This window comes from Triturus cristatus, chromosome 5_2 (genome assembly GCF_964204655.1).
Source record: "Triturus cristatus chromosome 5_2, aTriCri1.1, whole genome shotgun sequence".
In the NCBI taxonomy this organism is placed as follows: Eukaryota; Metazoa; Chordata; class Amphibia; order Caudata; family Salamandridae; genus Triturus; species Triturus cristatus.
The window spans coordinates 1,068,977,865-1,068,998,165 of NC_140588.1; the positions used below are offsets into that span (position 1 = coordinate 1,068,977,865).

Below are 20,301 nucleotides of genomic sequence, written 5' to 3' on the forward strand. Positions count from 1 at the left end.
CAGGACTGACTGCTGCCCAGAATGCACCGTCCTCATGCAATGCACAGGTGGTCTACAAAACAATCCTGTGAATCTTGCAGGACTGACAGCTGCCCAGAACGCACCGTCCTCATGCAGTGCACAGGTGGTCTACAAAACAATCCTGTGAATCTTGCAGGACTGACTGCTGCCCAGAACGCACCGTCCTCATGCAGTGCACAGGTGGTCTACAAAACAATCCTGTGAATCTTGCAGGACTGACTGCTGCCCAGAACGCACCGTCCTCATGCAATGCACAGGTGGTCTACAAAACAATCCTGTGAATCTTGCAGGACTGACTGCTGCCCAGAATGCACCGTCCTCATGCAGTGCACAGGTGGTCTACAAAACAATCCTGTGAATCTTGCAGGACTGACTGCTGCCCAGAATGCACCGTCCTCATGCAGTGCACAGGTGGTCTACAAAACAATCCTGTGAATCTTGCAGGACTGACTGCTGCCCAGAACGCACCGTCCTCATGCAATGCACAGGTGGTCTACAAAACAATCCTGTGAATCTTGCAGGACTGACTGCTTCCCAGAATGCACCGTCGTCATGCAGTGCACAGGTGGTCTACAAAACAATCCTGTGAATCTTGCAGGACTGACTGCTGCCCAGAACGCACCGTCCTCATGCAGTGCACAGGTGGTCTACAAAACAATCCTGTGAATCTTGCAGGACTGACTGCTGCCCAGAATGCACCGTCATCATGCAGTGCACAGTGTAACGCCCTGAACGTCTCAGGATCGTTTAACAGACACGATAATGAGAACGCAACCACTTGTGAAGGTTTAGTTATTTTAATGAAGGCAAAAATAATACAAGGAATAAACAAAGGTTATAGTCACTGGAATCCTCCAGGCTAAGTACGTTACCAGCCCACAGCACGGATGGTCCTAACCGTCCTCTGCATATACGCCGATCCCGGCGTATGCCAACAGAGGGCAGAAATGAAATGGCCGACAATGCCAATCGGTAGGCTGTGAGGGGCACGAAGAGTGTTGGGGAGAATCGAGGAGTCAGGGAAACACCCAGCCGGGGTCTCTACCTGAAGGGAGCAGCCGCTCAACCTCTTCCTCAGACTGCACCGGGACGCGGAGTCACCTCCTGGTGATGCGTCACCGATACCCCAATCACAAGCAAAGAAGACTGAACCGAGAGCAGCCGCTCGATCGATCCTGTGGACTTCCGAGTCTGTAACGCGGCAAACACCTCCTGGTATGCGTTACAGCTGGCAGTCCCTGTATCTCTGGTCGGGCTGGGAGTTACGACTCCAACCAGCAAAAGCGCCACTGCGCTTTGACTCAGCCGAGTCAAAAAGCGAAGCTCAATGGTTATCCGGTAGAGCTTCCGGGTCCTTCACAGGTGATGATGGGGCAAGACACGGCCCAGGGAGTAACGACTCGACCTACCTCCGTTCTTGCCTTACTGGAGCACCACTCCGGAACACTGCTCTTCACTAAGCAGGTACGTCGGTGTAAACACAATATCCGACAGCGTTGTACCTCCCGGTTCCTCCCTTTATAGGGCGTGTTTTCCTTGAGTTATGTAACAGCTCTCCTGTTTACATAAGGGCGTGTCTTCCTTGAGTTATGTAACAGCTCTCCTGTTTACATAAGGGCGTGTTTTCCTTGAGTTATGTAACAGCTCTCCTGTTTACATAAGGGCGTGTTTTCCTTGAGTTATGTAACAGCTCTCCTGTTTACATAACCTCTCAACCGCTAAGCATCCTGGGAGATGTAGTCCGTTTTCGCTGGTTACCGTTTTCCTCCCCTCGCATGACAGGAATTCTTGACAGTACATCCTCCCTCTCAGCGGCTCCCCACGGGTCCAGCGCTGGCAGGAAAACGCCGATGGAACAAGGAGACCAAGCGCGGAGCATGAACCCCTTCAGCCGGTTCCCATGACTGCTCCTCCGGGCCATAGCCTTTCCACGCAACCAGGTACCACAGCTTCCCCCTGCGCCATTGGGACGCCCGTATGCCCGACACTTCATACTCCACCTCCGACTCCACGCATACCGGCCTAGGTGTCCCAGACGGCTTGGAGGGTGCTGGTTTGAGCAATGATACATGAAAGACAGGGTGTATCCGCAATGACTGGGGCAAGCACACCTTCACGTTCACGGGACCCATACTCTTGGTAATTCGATAGGGGCCCATGTACTTGGGATGGAACACACTGTTCTTTCGAAACCTCATGTTTCTTGTGGATATCCAGACGTAGTCTCCAGTGCGGTACAGTGGCCCGGGCCTTCTCTTCCTGTCTGCCGCAGCCTTGTATCTTCTCTTGGCCTCTATTAGGACAGCCCTTGAGCGCATCAACGTGTCTTTTATGTGTGCCACCCTGTCCGCTGTGGCGGGAATCCTGTCCTCTCTGAACGGATGTAGAAATGGCAAGAACCTGGGATGTTGGCCATAGTTGCTATAGAACGGAGATGACTGTGTGGAGCTGTGAGTGGCGTTATTATAGGCGATCTCTGCAACCCATAGCAAGTCGACCCATTCTTCCCTGCCCTGGTCCACAAAACATCGCAGATACTTTTTGAGCGTTTGGTTCAGGCGCTCGGTTTGGCCGTCCGTTTGAGGGTGGTAGCTGGTGGACAGGGCGGTCTTAACATGCAGCGCAGTGCACCAAGTCTTCCAGAATTGCGCAGTAAACTGCGACCCCCGGTCCGACACGATCACCCCAGGTAATCCATGCAGTCGTACCACATTCTTTAGGAGTAGTGACGCCAATTCCCCGGCCGTAGGGACTCTCTTGCAGGGGATGAAGTGCCCCATTTTCGTCAAGTAATCCACCACCACCAGTATTGCCGTCATCCCCTGGTCTACCGGTAGGCCCACCACGAAGTCCAGTGATATGCTATCCCATGGTCTATCCGGGGTCGGAAGTGGATGTAAGAGCCCTTGGGTTCGGCCATGGTCGGCCTTCATGGTAGCACACGTAGGACACTCCTGTCCCCACCTCCTGACATCCACTCTCATGGTTGGCCACCAGAAATGCCGTCCCATGCTAGCCACCGTTTTTTCAAAGCCCAAATGACCTGCGCATGGAGAGTCATGGCACCAGATGAATGCTTGTTTCCTTAGCCTAGGCGTGGGTATCAATAGGCACCTGCCCTTCAGGGGTATCCCGTCCTTCAGCTGCCATTCTCTGTGACTGAGGAGCCACCTCCGCCATGCGAATGACCTGATCCCTCTCTTTATTCCCCTCAGGAAAGTATCCGGTTGGATAACCCCCAATACCATCCTCGGGGAAATGATGGAATGCTCGGTCGCAGGCAATGGTTCCTTAACTGCAGATTGACGGGACAGGGCGTCCGCCTTCCGGTTTTCCGTCCCCGGCCGATATGTGATGCGGAAGTTGAACCCCGCAAAGAAGATCATCCACCGCAGCTGTCTGGGAGAAAGGTGTCTTGTGGCCGTCATGAACTGTAGGTTCCGATGGTCCGTGTACACCGATACCACATGTCTTGCCCCCATCAACCAATGCCTCCATTCGGTGAAGGCGTCCTTGATTGCGAGAAGCTCCTTCTCCGCAATATGGTAGTTGCGTTCGGCGTCGTTGAGTTTGCGGGACATGTACGCAACGGGATGAAGCACCCCTGTGTCGTGGTTGCGTTGGGACAAGATAGCCCCCAGCGCTACATCCGATGCGTCCGCTTCCACCACGTAGGGGAGATCCGGATCGGGGTGAGCCAACACCGGCGCCTTACCAAAGGCGCTTTTCAGGGCCTCAAAGGCTTTGTTCGCTTCAGGGGACCAGACAAACTCCTTGGACTTCCTCAGTAGCTGTGTGATTGGGGCCACCAATCCTGAAAATCCATCTATAAACCGCCTGTAAAAGTTGGCGAAGCCAATGAAACTTTGGACGTCCTTCACGCTTTGGGGCACCGGCCATTCTTTCACCGCCTTGATCTTTCGTTCTGCCATCTCCTGTCCCTCTGGACTCAGCATCACTCCGAGGAATTCCACGGATGTGACGTGGAAGTCACACTTGCTGAGTTTACAAAACAGCATGTTTTCCCTCAGCTTTTGGAGCACAGCTTTGACGTGGTGTACGTGCTCCTCCACACTGGACGAATAGATGAGGATGTCGTCGATATATACGACCACGTAGATATCCAACTCCTCTCTGAATACCTCATTCAAAAAGTACTGAAAGGCTGCCGGGGCGTTGCACAGACCGAACGGCATGACGAGGTACTCAAAAAGGCCGAACCTGGTCTTAAAGGCGGTCTTCCACTCGTCTCCGTCCCTCATGCGCACCAGATGGTATGCCCCTTTCAAATCCAACTTGGTGTAGATACGAGCTTTCTTGACCTGTTCCAGGAGTACACTGATGAGAGGCAAGGGGTACCGATTCTTTACGGTTATAGCATTCAATGCCCTAAAGTCCACACAGGCTCTCAGCTCCCCATTAGCCTTCGGGATGAAGAAGAGTGGCGAGGCGGCCGGAGACTTGGACGGGCGGATGAATCCTAGCTTGAGGAGTTTATCCAGGTACCCCCGGAGATGCACGTTTTCAGGCTCCGTCAGGGCATACAGCCTGCCGCTGGGAACGCTGGTCCCTGGCACCAGGTCGATCTGGCAGTCAAACTGTCTATGTGGTGGTAGCACTTCCGCCTTCACCTCATCAAATACATCCTCAAAACTGTGATAAGCCTGGGGGAGAGCCACATCTTTTTCTGCCGCTGTAGCCACCGTCTGACTCCCGCTCTCATCTGCGTCAAGGGATTCCGTTCTTATTCCACAATGCAGGATGCAATACGGTGACGTCAGTTCGATGCGATGTGTTGGCCAATCCACAGAGGGGTTGTGTTTCTGTAGCCACGGCAATCCCAATATGACGCCATATTGGGGCGCTCGGATGATGTTAAAATTGATTTGTTCCAAATGGTTCCTCCCACATCTCATCGGAAGGACCCCCGTGTGCTGCCCGATGGGCCCCGTCACCAATCGCCTTCCGTCTACAGCATAGACGTCTTCGGGTACAGCTTTGGGAAGAAGCACTAGCCCTAGCCTGCATGCCTCGTTGTGGTCCATAAACATGCCAGTGGCCCCTGAATCCACCATGGCCACAACGGGTATCCACTGGTCATGCACTCCCACGTGCACCGTGAGAAACAGGTGTCGTTGTCCCTTAGTGACCGAGTTGGAAAGTGAAGGGATGGATGAGTGACTCCGAGATGCCCCTTCTTTGGTCTGGGAGTCCTCTAGTTTTCCGCCGGTACGTCCACCACGGCTGTTACCGACCGGTTGGCCCGATAACGTGACGTCTTCGGTTTGGCAGGGCATTCACGTACGTAGTGGCCTTTTTTGCCACAATATAGGCACAATCCTGGTTTACGGCGTGACTCTTTCTCCGTGGCTGTGAGGCTCGCTCGTATTGCGCCGATGTCCATGGGTTCTCCCTTGGATGCGGTGGAAGTTTCAGGACTTCCCACTGTCACATAGGATGGAAGGGATTTTCCTTTTCTCCCATGATCCCCCTTTCTTTCACTTAGCCTATGTTCCAGCCGTAATACCAGGTTGATAAGGCCCTCACATGTCTTGGGTTGTGGGTCAATATGAGCCACGGCGTCCTTGAGCTCATCGCACAGCCCGTGATGGAAGAGCGCCGTCAGTTTAGCAACAGGCCACTTGGTTTCCGCAACCAGCCTTCGGAACGCGTTGAGATACTGCACCAGGTCGTTGGATCCCTGTCTCAACTCAAGCATTTCACGGTCCGCCGTGTACGAGTCAGCCCTTCTGTCGAAGACCTTCAGGAATTCCTCGCGAAAAGCACCCCAATCACATAAGATGGGGTCGTCCCTGCTCACCAGAGGTACGGCCCATTGTGCCGCGTTTCCAGCCAAATAGGATATAAGGAAAGCCACACGAGCCTGACTCGTGGGGAACGCCCTTGGTTTGCACGATAAATGTAGCGCCACTTGTGTGAGGAATACCTGCACTGTGTTAGGATCCCCACTGTACCTCTCTGGTGTTGCCAAGGGGACGGCTACCGGCATTTCCACTACTACCGCAGGGGTCTGGTTCGTGAGGGAGGTGCTGGGCGGGAGCGGGTCCAATTGGATAGCATCCAGTCTGGCTTTTACATCGGCTGTTTCTTGCCTGGAGGCAGCTAATTCAATTTGCACGGTCGCTAAAGCAGCCAGCACATCATCAAGTGTTGCCATGTCTGTTATCGACCGGGAGACAGTTAGTGTTATTAAGGTCGGATATTTTGTAACGCCCTGAACGTCTCAGGATCGTTTAACAGACACGATAAGGAGAACGCAACCACTTGTGAAGGTTTAGTTATTTTAATGAAGGCAAAAATAATACAAGGAATAAACAAAGGTTATAGTCACTGGAATCCTCCAGGCTAAGTACGTTACCAGCCCACAGCACGGATGGTCCTAACCGTCCTCTGCATATACGCCGATCCCGGCGTATGCCAACAGAGGGCAGAAATGAAATGGCCGACAATGCCAATCGGTAGGCTGTGAGGGGCACGAAGAGTGTTGGGGAGAATCGAGGAGTCAGGGAAACACCCAGCCGGGGTCTCTACCTGAAGGGAGCAGCCGCTCAACCTCTTCCTCAGACTGCACCGGGACGCGGAGTCACCTCCTGGTGATGCGTCACCGATACCCCAATCACAAGCAAAGAAGACTGAACCGAGAGCAGCCGCTCGATCGATCCTGTGGACTTCCGAGTCTGTAACGCGGCAAACACCTCCTGGTATGCGTTACAGCTGGCAGTCCCTGTATCTCTGGTCGGGCTGGGAGTTACGACTCCAACCAGCAAAAGCGCCACTGCGCTTTGACTCAGCCGAGTCAAAAAGCGAAGCTCAATGGTTATCCGGTAGAGCTTCCGGGTCCTTCACAGGTGACGATGGGGCAAGACACGGCCCAGGGAGTAACGACTCGACCTACCTCCGTTCTTGCCTTACTGGAGCACCACTCCGGAACACTGCTCTTCACTAAGCAGGTACGTCGGTGTAAACACAATATCCGACAGCGTTGTACCTCCCGGTTCCTCCCTTTATAGGGCGTGTTTTCCTTGAGTTATGTAACAGCTCTCCTGTTTACATAAGGGCGTGTCTTCCTTGAGTTATGTAACAGCTCTCCTGTTTACATAAGGGCGTGTTTTCCTTGAGTTATGTAACAGCTCTCCTGTTTACATAAGGGCGTGTTTTCCTTGAGTTATGTAACAGCTCTCCTGTTTACATAAGGGCGTGTTTTCCTTGAGTTATGTAACAGCTCTCCTGTTTACATAACCTCTCAACCGCTAAGCATCCTGGGAGATGTAGTCCGTTTTCGCTGGTTACCGTTTTCCTCCCCTCGCATGACAGGAATTCTTGACACACAGGTGGTCTACAAAACAATCCTGTGAATCTTGCAGGACTGACTGCTGCCCAGAATGCACCGTCCTCATGCAGTGCACAGGTGGTCTACAAAACAATCCTGTGAATATTGCAGGACTGACTGCTGCCCAGAACGCACCGTTCTCATGCAGTGCACAGGTGGTCTACAAAACAATCCTGTGAATCTTGCAGGACTGACTGCTGCCCAGAACGCACCGTCCTCATGCAATGCACAGGTGGTCTACAAAACAATCCTGTGAATCTTGCAGGACTGACTGCTGCCCAGAATGCACCGTCGTCATGCAGTGCACAGGTGGTCTACAACACAATCCTGTGAATCTTGCAGGACTGACTGCTGCCCAGAACGCACCGTCCTCATGCAGTGCACAGGTGGTCTACAAAACAATCCTGTGAATCTTGCAGGACTGACTGCTGCCCAGAATGCACAGTCCTCATGCAGTGCACAGGTGGTCTACAAAACAATCCTGTGAATCTTGCAGGACTGACTGCTGCCCAGAACGCACCGTTCTCATGCAGTGCACAGGTGGTCTACAAAACAATCCTGTGAATCTTGCAGGACTGACTGCTGCCCAGAACGCACCGTCCTCATGCAATGCACAGGTGGTCTACAAAACAATCCTGTGAATCTTGCAGGACTGACTGCTGCCCAGAATGCACCGTCGTCATGCAGTGCACAGGTGGTCTACAAAACAATCCTGTGAATCTTGCAGGACTGACTGCTGCCCAGAACGCACCGTCATCATGCAGTGCACAGGTGGTCTACAAAACAATCCTGTGAATCTTGCAGGACTGACTGCTGCCCAGAATGCACCGTCCTCATGCAGTGCACAGATAGTCTACAAAACAATCCTGTGAATCTTGCAGGACTGACTGCTGCCCAGAACGCACCGTCCTCATGCAGTGCACAGGTGGTCTACAAAACAATCCTGTGAATCTTGCAGGACTGACTGCTGCCCAGAACGCACCGTCCTCATGCAGTGCACAGGTGGTCTACAAAACAATCCTGTGAATCTTGCAGGACTGACTGCTGCCCAGAACGCACCGTTCTCATGCAGTGCACAGGTGGTCTACAAAACAATCCTGTGAATCTTGCAGGACTGACTGCTGCCCAGAACGCACCGTCCTCATGCAATGCACAGGTGGTCTACAAAACAATCCTGTGAATCTTGCAGGACTGACTGCTGCCCAGAATGCACCGTCGTCATGCAGTGCACAGGTGGTCTACAAAACAATCCTGTGAATCTTGCAGGACTGACTGCTGCCCAGAATGCACCGTCCTCATGCACTGCACAGGTGGTCTACAAAACAATCCTGTGAATCTTGCAGGACTGACTGCTGCTCAGAATGCACCGTCCTCATGCAATGCACAGGTGGTCTACAAAACAATCCTGTGAATCTTGCAGGACTGACTGCTGCCCAGAATGCACCGTCGTCATGCAGTGCACAGGTGGTCTACAAAACAATCCTGTGAATCTTGCAGGACTGACTGCTGCCCAGAATGCACCGTCGTCATGCAGTGCACAGGTGGTCTACAAAACAATCCTGTGAATCTTGCAGGACTGACTGCTGCCCAGAACGCACCGTCCTCATGCAGTGCACAGGTGGTCTACAAAACAATCCTGTGAATCTTGCAGGACTGACTGCTGCCCAGAACGCACCGTCCTCATGCAGTGCACAGGTGGTCTACAAAACAATCCTGTGAATCTTGCAGGACTGACTGCTGCCCAGAATGCACCGTCCTCATGCAGTGCACAGGTGGTCTACAAAACAATCCTGTGAATCTTGCAGGACTGACTGCTGCCCAGAATGCACCGTCCTCATGCAGTGCACAGGTGGTCTACAAAACAATCCTGTGAATCTTGCAGGACTGACTGCTGCCCAGAATGCACCGTCCTCATGCAATGCACAGGTGGTCTACAAAACAATCCTGTGAATCTTGCAGGACTGACTGCTGCCCAGAATGCACCGTCCTCATGCAATGCACAGGTGGTCTACAAAACAATCCTGTGAATCTTGCAGGACTGACTGCTGCCCAGAATGCACCGTCCTCATGCAGTGCACAGATAGTCTACAAAACAATCCTGTGAATCTTGCAGGACTGACTGCTGCCCAGAACGCACCGTCCTCATGCAGTGCACAGGCGCTTGGTTGATGGGTTATAGTCCAGAAGCGTTTCTGTCTCGAGTTGGCACCGAGCCGGTAGATGTCAAGAGGGTCTACGGTATCTAAATCGGATCGTATTTTGTACGAGATTGTAAAACCGTAACAGGATCCAAATGAAAAAACAACAGCCTTAGTGCAACCTCCCTCAGCAAACTCAAGAGTCCTCAGTGTAAGCCGACCTTAACACCCCAAGCAACAAAACCCTTCACTACAGGCTTTCATTCACTCATTCCTATTAAGCTTTATTTGGCTTCGTTAAAATCCAGAAAAGCACAACAATAAATTACATTCCAATCCCATTAATAACAATTCATCAATACAATATTATCAAAGATTAAAATAAACATAAATTATAAACACACATCACCCACAGTTTCCCCGAGGAGTAACTGCCTGCCATATACAAGTGGCTATTGCACAATAAATCAGTAATGTACAAAGTTGCTGGAGAAAAGTAAGAGCGGGTCTACACTGCCTAAAATCCCTTCCCTTTATAAGTGGTAATAAGTATCGCTTTCCATATGCAATGTATTTGCAACAAAAAAAAAAACAGAGTGCAAAGCGCTTTGTACAGTGTAGCCTTCACAAGGGCATTTCACCAGTGAGGCCGACCAACCATGTATCCTAGGGAAAGTAACAAGTCGATGAACAATGTGACAGCTAAGCCTAATTAGGGCACTGCTGTCAACAAAATACATATTTTAAAGGTTATCTTCGCCCACTCCTTCAAACTAATAAATAAATAACATGGTCTTATATGCTGTTTTTGCAGGCATCAATTTGCTTATTTCTATACATTTACTCATAATCAACTGTACCGGGCTCTTGGCTCGCCCAATACTTGATCATCCAGACCAGTTCAAAAAATCCTTCTTGATACCCCATAGAAGAAAGTTTGCAATTTGATGTCATCTTTTTCATAAATTAAATCATGGTTGAACATCTACAGTCACAAATGGCAGGTCAATCACAGGCAACCCTGACCCCTAAACACAAATATGGCATGTTAAAAATCATGACAATATCATGTTCAGGTGGGTAAACTAGTTGTTTTAGTCAGTTCTCCCAGATCTTGATGGCAGTTACCTCAGCGTTCACTCGAAGGGTGCATCAGTCACGATTAATGTCTAAAATTATCCCAGCAGGGATAGCTGAAAATATGAACTTTAAAACATTCTGAAAGAAAACCACGTATGTTTATTTGTTTATTAGACTCTGTAGAGAAGTTGGTAAAAATGCTTCAAAACTAATCTCCAAAATTCATCCAATTACCACGAGCATGCACTCCCATTTTACGCTGCAGAGGGCCTTTTCATCATCAAGAATAAAGGATACATTTCCCGTATTGTAAAATGCCTGTGGTGAACTATGCCAACCAATGTTTCCTAATCGAGTATTTAACTACTCCTTTAAATCTGAGCTCCCACGTTTGTGCGAGAATTTTAGAAATGGAAAAAACAGAAGCCACGCGAGAAATTCTCACCTGGGTTCCTGGGGGCTTCTTCAGCGTGATGGTTCGCGGTAGAAACTGAGTTAGTTCATTGTTGTAGTCCTGGTGGTAAATTCTCTAAAAACATAAGCGACTTTATCAGAACAATATGTGTGAGGTGGTCATTCCCGTGAACATACAATAGTATTCCTTTAGCATCTATGCGGCAATTCATCAGCCGAAGAGCCTGCCAATGTAGCTTACAGACATGAAGAACATGGGTCATACCCCCAAAACATGGCAATCCAATACTAATTCAGGGTATAAAGCCTTAAGAAATGTCACATGGTCTTTTCAGCTAAATTATTAAGGTTATATTTAATAGGATAATGGCATGCAAAAAACTGTCTTTTCACTTTCCTACAGTAGGTGGTTTATGAAAAAGTTGCTAAAACATTTAATTTAATGATGTGCACCCAACCTGGGCCATAAAGAGAAAGTTTAAGATGTAATCATATTTCTAATTTACAAATGTGCTCAATATATATATATTTTTTAAAACAATTTTATTGGTTTTTAAACAAAGACCAGCAATAGTCGAATACAGTATACCACAGCATTCATCTGATAATTCCATTCAACATATGTAAAGGAGAAAAGTGTGCAGGACACGGACCCACAGCTCTCTGTACGGTGTACACATATCAAAGGAATACATGTTTATTCTATCTGCCCCAGCCATTTGCCCCAAACCTTCCGGTATTAAGCTGGACACTCTCTGGCCTCGAACGACATTTTTTCTTGTGCAGCGCACCAGTCTACACCTCTGCGCCATTTCGTTACGCCCGGGGGTAATGGATTTATCCAACTTTCCGCAATGTCTCGCTTGGCCACCATTGTGGCGGTAGTAAGAAATCGTTTGTCGGCTCGGGAACTGTCTAGCCCATCTGTGATGCCCAGATGTATATTTAAGGGGTTATGCGGGACTTCCCAGTCCAAGACCTCTGTGAGCGCTTTTTCTATGGAGTCCCAATAACAAGCAATGACAGGGCAGCCCCATACCATGTGAAAGAAGTCTGCCTGGTCTTGATGGCAGCGCGCTCAAGAGGCATTTGCCATTATACCAGCGCTAAAGAGGCGCTTGGGTGTTAGGTATGCAGTGTGTAAATAGTATTGTTGGACCAGACGGAGTCGGGCGGAGGTGGTGACTGTTTTGGGTGCCATTAAAGCGTCTCTCCAGTCTTCCTCTTCCAGAGGTCCCACCCATTGCTCCCGGACTAAAGTGCTAGGTGTGTTGTTGGTGAGAGAGCGGTAGATAGGAGAGACTCCCCATCATCCCAGGTTACCTGTCATAATTGGTGCCTCGGGCGGGGGCTGTATTCTGGGAGGGATGTGCCCTGCGGTACCATGTATGTAGAGGGCGTGGCGTAACTGCAGGTATCTATAGAATTGCGAAGGGTGTAGGGAGTAACGAGTTTGTAAGTCTTGAAAGGTGCGCATGTGGTCGCTTGTCCAGACATCCCTAAGCTGTGAGATACCAATGAGATCCCACGACCAGAATCCCTCCAGCCCACTAATCTCTCCAAGCCAAGTCCCCGACCAAAGCGGTGTGTATTGAGTCAGTTTGTTCGTCCATTGGGTGTGGCCCAGGGAGGCGCGCCGGGCTAGGAGAACCGCTTGAGTCACCGTTGGCATTATCTTGGGGATAGATCCTCATTACATCATCGCCTGAATCCTAGGTAGACCCAGGTCAACCAGTTCCAGTCTAAATGCTAGGTCCGACCAGCCACCATTGAACCAGTCATGGAGCGTGAGTAAGCGGGTCGCCAGATAATATACACATAGATTGGTCATGCTCATCCCTCCATCAAAGGATGGAATCTGGCACTGGGAAAGGGCCAGGCGGGGTCTCCGTCCGCCCCATAGAAATTTAGCAGTCAGACTGTCAAGCTCCTTAAACCAGGATGGTCGGAATTGAAATGGGGTGTTTTGGATCATGTAGAGGAACCTGGGTAGTATCATCATTTTGAAGAGGGCTACTCTGCCCAGGTTTAAGCGGTAGCGTTTGCCATCTGTGGAGGTCTGCCCGGACTTTCATCAGTGGGTAACATTGAGTGACCAGGCGAGATCAGGTAGCAGGGCCACCCAGATTCCCAGATATTTGAATGATTGCCTTCTGAAGGGTATCATGGACTGCCAGTCGAAACAGTCTCTGGATAGGTGGAGAGGGACCAGAACGGATTTGCTGGAGTTTAGCTTCAGACCAGAGACCTGCCCAAATAGGTGCAGAGCCCGAAGGCAGCAAGGGCCGGACTGGGCCGGTTCGCCCAAGAAGAGCAAGACTGTATCCGCGTATAGCGCGATTTTGTCTTCCACGGAATTTGGCATATGGTGTTTTTAAGCAAACATGAATCCTGAAAGCACAACCAAAGCTATGCAGTCCTAAAAATAGCATGGTAACATAAGGGTAGAGTTTGTGTTAGAGGCAAAGTTATGTTATTTGTCTTAACACAGTGCCTTCTACCATTAGTATGGCACTTATTGATCTGGGTTCCAATACTGTATGATTCTGAGATTCAAACTAATTCGTTGTTTATTGTTGTGTGCGGTTGGAACCTATTTGTTTCTTAGAAGTTTAGATCACAAACGATTAGTGTTGGCTTACGCGAGATGATTCCGCTAAAGGTCTTTGCATGGTTGTAAGAGTATGGTCGGATGACTCTGCCGTTTAGCTTTCAGCTGGGTGTTCGGTTCCCATTGTCCATCCTAAGCAGTTTGTGTTCCAAAGGCATCTCTGACAATATTTGCAAGTATGATGCAATGTTATACACACACCGGGGTGCTATACTTAAGCTAATGTGATTTGAATGGTTCTAAGATGCATGTTGAAGCAAACGTGCTGTTGAACTGGAAGTGGTTTGACAACTAATGGCTTAGGTGCTGTGTTCTCATCGCTCTCAAAACTATGCGGCTCACCTGCAGTTTCCTCTGAAATGGCAAACAGACCGGCCTTTACATCTATCCTTTGTCTCACATTAAAAGAAAACGCATCCCTTGAAACACTTTGCCTGGTACGCAAGGCACCCCATGGCTGCTCACCAAAATAACTTTCAAAAGTGTTTGTCCTGAACCACCCTAATGCCTTAGATCCACCACCCAATGCACACTGTTCATTATCAGTCAGTCAGTCTATTCTCCTGTGGAGCTGTCTGCATGAATTTAGATTGTAAATGTTATTCTTCAAATTCAGAATATCTTCACCAATGGATCTTGGTAATCATATCCTGACCAAGCAAGACCTCTCCAGATGGATCATATGTTCTGGTCAACTAGACACCCAAGGATGGCTACGCTTTTGCACTTAGGCCCTCAAGTCTATTACTCTTTAAAGGTTATATCATCAAGTTAATATCATAATTATCAGCAATTATCTCCAAGCCCTGCTCATTGCTGCTCAGTGATTGACTGATTACCCAACACCACTTCTAGAAAATATACAATAATGCAAACTGCCATCCTCCGAAGCCAGCACAGAGTGGTTAGCAGTGATGGCAGATAAGTTTCATAACTGGCACATCTCAAATGTGTCAGAGGAGGACAGAATTCTGAAACGGGAGGTGAATGTTGGTGATACTGGTAGGAAAAGACCTGGCTGGCAGCACTGGAAGGTCCAGGGTGGCTCCAAAATGCATGCGAGGGCTGGAGACATAACAAAAGGATATCTTGTGAAGAGGAAATGTGCCAATCCTTTAAGGGCCAGTACTGGTCCATAGTGCAAAATGTCAGAGAGGTCCGGCAACACCAACAATCCAGAGAGTGGGCTTCTAGGTTAAGCAACCAATAGATTTAACTGAAGTTGCCTCACTGTTACCATCAAGGTTGCCAAAGAATGAAAGTCTGTTCTGAGTTTTTTGTGATATCATTAAGATCGAAGGTTGATGTTGTTTTTCAGACAGAAGAGAGTTGGCTTACTTTAAAGGTGAAATAAAGACATAATAGTAAAAAAAAATAAAAAAATAATGATGTTGCAAGAGATACTATCTCCATTCTTTGAGTGAAGGTTCTGCAACTGCATAATCTTCATTGGACGAGGATCTGATGTTTGAAAGATCTTGTTACATTCCTACGAGCTAAACAGTTAGACAAGAACTCTTCAGGAATTAGATGCGAACGAAAGACTAGATGGATAATTCTACTTATTTTGAGAATGAATACTTGAGATGTTCACTTCAAGTAGTTTATCTGGGTAAAATGGCTATTAAAAAGAGAGCATGAGAATTCAGAAAGTGATTCACTAAATATTTATTTGTGGGGAAGAAGGCTTCGGCAGGTTTGAAGTGGATCATATTTTATAAATACTTGACTTTAGCTCAGCCAATCAGGAGTCTGTACGGTTTCTCCAGCAGTCTGTCGTGGTACTCCCAAGCAGTGGAGCGATTGTGATTATATCATCTGGAGTAGTTCCAGTTGTTTGAGTACCCACCAGCATGGCCATCTCTGGGCTACCAAATAGCTTCAGAGTCAGCTTTTTAATGATCTAACACATCTTTTAACGGAACGGTGACGGAGCCAGAGTTCGCAGATGGTAACCATTTTGTTTTATAAGAATGCACAGAAGGCAACGTGTTTAGACTGAGATCATACAACGATATTCTCAGGACTTTGGTGTAGATCAGTTAGGATGAGTCAAAGAAACTGCTAGAGAATATTGGGAAAAGAGATGCTCTAACCAGTAAGTGACACAGATTAGATCACTTCTAAATAGGACAGGGTTTAGAAACTCACTTTACTGGGACTTGGCAATAAGAGCTGTTCTTTGAAGCAGCAGCCAAGGTGTTTTTCTTGCCCTACAATATTACGAGGGCTATTAAAAAGACCTCTACAATGAAGTGAAGATTCCTGGAGGTAAATAAATGACTGAGAAGTAGTGTGATTCTCGAGTTGCATCGTCTGTGCAATGTGGGATGTGAAAGACCAGAGTTTTAGAGGGGGTGTTATTTAAGAGGATCTAAGCGAGTTCAAATGAAAAGCAGAACGTGAGCTCTGCTGGAGAACACTGTGAATTAGTGAAGGCCCACACACAGATTTTTATGTGCGCTCTATGTGTATTTTATCATAGGCGTGATCACAAGACGAGCTTGAGCTGGAGGAAAGTCATCTCTCCAGGATGAATAGAATGTACAGCACTGGTCTGTTGGCACAGTGACATGACAGCAACTAACAACAGATTGCCCAAAAACGACATTAAATCATTCGGTCAAAAGAAAAAGTGAATGACCTATGAAATCAAGAACTCTCACAAGTAGAAGAAACTCCCTACAATAAACACAATAAGACACAGGGAGGCTTCTTGGTTCAGTGCTAAAGAGGTGTTTATAGAGATGTTGAAAACAAACGAACTGAAACTTGATGAAAATAATGAGTTAGTGCAGATGTTGGAGGACACAATGAAAGCAGTGGAATTCAACAGTACTGCCCAACAGAGTTACAGCAGAGATCAAAGATACCAGAGAGTTGAACAAAACATTCGTAGAAAGGATCACATGATTCAGAATAACATCAGACCACTGATCCCGTGCATTTATCGATTCAAATCATTGGTGTGAAATGTGGAAACCTAAGGATTCAGCAGAATCTGGTTAGAGGAGCAGACAGGCCTCTACCGGTAAGAGTCACAGAAGCAGACTGTGAAATAAATACCTGTGCATCAGAACCAAAAGTAACAACATAAATTAAATGAAACATGCACCAACAATTGTGTTACAGTTCTAGGGGGAAGACAGTCAAAGAGAAGACCCTAAAGAAAGTAAAGAACAAGCATTGGCATAGCCAATAGGTCTCGCTTTTGAGACCTTATAAGTGTTTAGCCATGCAACAGTTGATGTTGTTGCACCAAGGATATTGTGCTGCATAACGGCGAGCTGTGAACCTGATAAGTGTTAGGACAGGGTGTGGGGCAGGGGGTTAAGCACGGTCAGCTTTGAACCTGATAAGTGTTAGGACAGAGAGGGGCAGGGGGGTAAGCACGGCGAGCTTTGAAACTGATAAGTGTTAGGACAGAGAGGGGCAGGGGGGTAAGCACAGCGAGCTTTGAACCGTATGATCAGTTTTAGGACAGAGCGGGGGGCGGGGGGTAAGCACGACGAGCTTTGAACCTGATGATAGGTTTTAGGACAGAGTGGGGGCCAGGGAGGTAAGCACGGCGAGCTTTGAGCCTGTTGATAAGTGCTAGGACAGAGCGGGGGCAGGGGGTAAGCACGGCGAGCTTTGAGCCTGTTGATAAGTGCTAGGACAGAGCGGGGGCAGGGGGGTAAGCACGGCGAGCTTTGAACCTGATGATAAGTGTTAGGACAGAGCAGGGGCAGGGGGGTAAGCACGGCGAGCTTTGAACCGGATGATAAGTGTTAGGACAGAGTGGGTGCAGGGGGGGTAAGCACTACGTATTAAGGGTGGCCGCTTCTATAACATACCTAAAGCTGCTGGTTGACAAGCATGCAATGAACCCAGCCTCCCTTCCCCTCCCCTCTGAAAAAGGGGGGGGGGGGAAGAGGAGAGAAGAGCTGCAGAGTGAAGCTGCTGGCAGACTCTGACCTTGAAGCCTAGAGGTGGGGGCCAGAGGAGTGAGCAGCCCAGAGTAGAAAGGGAGACAGGGACACTTGTTTTCAAGAAATGAAATGCACTGTTCATGCCCTATTGACAAACTTCCATGGCATGAATAGTGGTGAGGCTTGCAAACAGGAGCAGTGTCCCTCCTCCCTGTCCAAAGGGAGAGGTCGAGAGGAGAAAGAGCAGGATGGAGAAGGTCTTCAGAATGCAGAGGGCGAAAAGAACAGCCAGGGCCTGTGACCCATGACGAGAGAGGAAAGCCTAATGGCGCCTCTGCTCGTAAGCGCGTGCCCGCGTACCTGCCCTCAAGCTCTAGGCCACAGTGGTAACATTTTCTGAAGCCCTTACTAAATGTCTCGCCAGAGTACAGTGCATGCGCTGCTCTAGGCTCGACCTAAAAAGGCACACAGATGCTCATTCCTCCACACAAGCTCCATTACAGAAGAAGGGAGTTGGAATTTCAAGAAAGCCCTTCAGGCGTATGGAAGGACTGAAGATATCATATCCTGCTTGATTGAGATTTACACAGGAGGGAAAGTTGTAGTTCTACTGGGACCCAGAACATACAGAGGCCCTGCTGAACAACCGTGAAAAGAGACCGGACAATATAGAAGAGGTAGAGAACTGCACATTGTCACCTAGAATTTCAAGATGACGTGGAGATTATAAGACCATAAAAGATGAGCTGTAATAAATGTACTTTGTAGTGTGAATGATTTGATAAAGGCCACGGTGAGGAAGACCTAACAAATGATAACAAGCATTTGCAATGCAATAGGTCTTGCATTTACGCGAGTTAGAGCTATTGAGGTTGCGAATAACAATGCCTTTCATTTTTGTTTTCGTTTTTTAAAACATAAATAAAACCCATTGTCATTTACAATGCCAATAGCTTAAACTTGCGTAAATGCGAGACCTATTGCATTGCAAATGCTTGTTTGTAAATGATTTTAGGTAATCATACAATAAAGATTTTACACACAATTGCCACCAAAAATTAAATAAAAAATAAAATTAAATAATCATCAGTAAGCGACATTCATTTAGATATAATGTCGGCAAAAAGGATCTATCTTGGTGTGTTGGAGCATATATATTTGTAAATTTATTGATAGTAATGGAAACTCTAAGTTGAAAGCAAAAAACAAAATGTTGAGTGTGATCCTCCTGCAGCGCGCCCACCATGTTTAGTCATGAAAAAACATGAAATATACAAGGGATACCTTGTGAAACCACCATCCGGGTCAGCAGAGAGTCTCCGATGAGAGACAGTCAGACGTAGAGCAAAACATGGCCCTGAGCGTTTCACTGTCCGATGTTTTCCCCCGAACCGTGCCGGAGCCTCACATAGCCACAGCCATTACGCTATGGCATCAAGCCACGCGCCCCATATCATTTACCTTTACCTGACTTCTAACATGTAATAAACCTACTTAACTATAGTCACTGATTCCTGGTACTTATATTGCATGGCCAAATGGGTTGCACTGCTAATTACATTTATTGATTAAACACTAACTCACTTTATTTCTCAGCTGGCGAAAAAAGATCCATTCGATAATTGTGGTAAGAGGGCCGGGCCAGAGCTGCATCAACTTTTATTTCAATAGAAGTCAATGATGGAAATACATTTTATTCTCCCAATTATTATTATTTTTTTAAATCTCCCACTTTCGTCTTTTAAAATGTTGGCATGAGTGTATTATACACTGTACACTTGTTGCAAGTTTGGCAGTCGAATGTCACTCAGAAGTACACTGAAACCATGAAAATGTCACGCATAGGCAATCGAAAAACTGGACAGCTCTACCCAAACACACAAAAAAGAGGGCTTAGCTATATTGGGGTATGAGCGTGCTAGATATCTGGTGTATTTGAAGCTTATGAAACGTGCATTGATTTTTACTGCACAACATGGTTTTAATTTTTTGATCAGGAATATATAACAGTTCCACGTGAAAAATATAATTTTCAGCGCTAAGAAACGGCCAGGCAAGTACTCTTTTCACTTTACTTTTGTGTAAATGGTATGTTCAAGATGGCTACTTCGTTTACATTCATTCTCAGTTGTCTGTCGCGTAAAAAAGCCAGAAAGCAAATCACTTGTTTTTGAGGTTATTGCCATCAGTTTTTAGTCTGTCTTTTGTGTTTAGCTCAATTATTTATGAAATCAACAGCAGCATCGTGAGAGAAATACAATAAAAGAGGCGTTGTAGGAGACGCCACTATTCTTTAAAGTTTCCTTAACGCTTATTGGTTGTTAGCCGGCTGTGCTCTCTGTATGGAGAAAGTTGCAAAAAGGTGGAGGACGAAGAACTTTACTCGTTGCTGGCAGCCTTAAGGTGACCCAAAGCAGGATCTGCGTAGTTGTTCAGCCGGTAAGAAAAGGGTTATTGTGTGCTGCCCCTGACACTTTTTGTTGTATGAGCAGCTTGGTGGTGAAGCGTTTGGCAGATCTGCTCCAGATACTCTTTAATAAACTCGTCATGACCACGAATGCAGCCTTTGTAAAATTGTCAATCTGATGGTGACACCAGTGACACGGAGCCACTCACCCCTGGGTGTTAACAGTACAATATTTAAAATGTAGCCAAAGATCTTAAGTGGTGACCTGAAAAGCATACGTGAATGATTAATCATTAGGATTTTGTCTGTGTATACTTCTAACACTGACATGCATACCGGTGAAATGTACAGCGAGCGCACTGATGTCT

At 47.7% G+C, this 20,301-nt stretch overlaps 1 protein-coding gene across 4 annotated transcripts in view; it reads right to left on the minus strand.

Moving 5' to 3' along the window:
* The window catches only part of PDZD11 (PDZ domain containing 11), a 119,998-nt gene that overhangs the window by 71,194 nt on the left and 28,503 nt on the right, over positions 1 to 20,301 (minus strand). For all 4 annotated transcript variants that reach the window (XM_085608363.1, XM_085608364.1, XM_085608366.1 and 1 more), the window contains one exon: positions 11,036 to 11,119. In XM_085608363.1, coding sequence (XP_085464489.1) covers positions 11,036 to 11,119 — 84 coding nt within the window. The remainder of the gene's footprint in view (positions 1 to 11,035; positions 11,120 to 20,301) is intronic.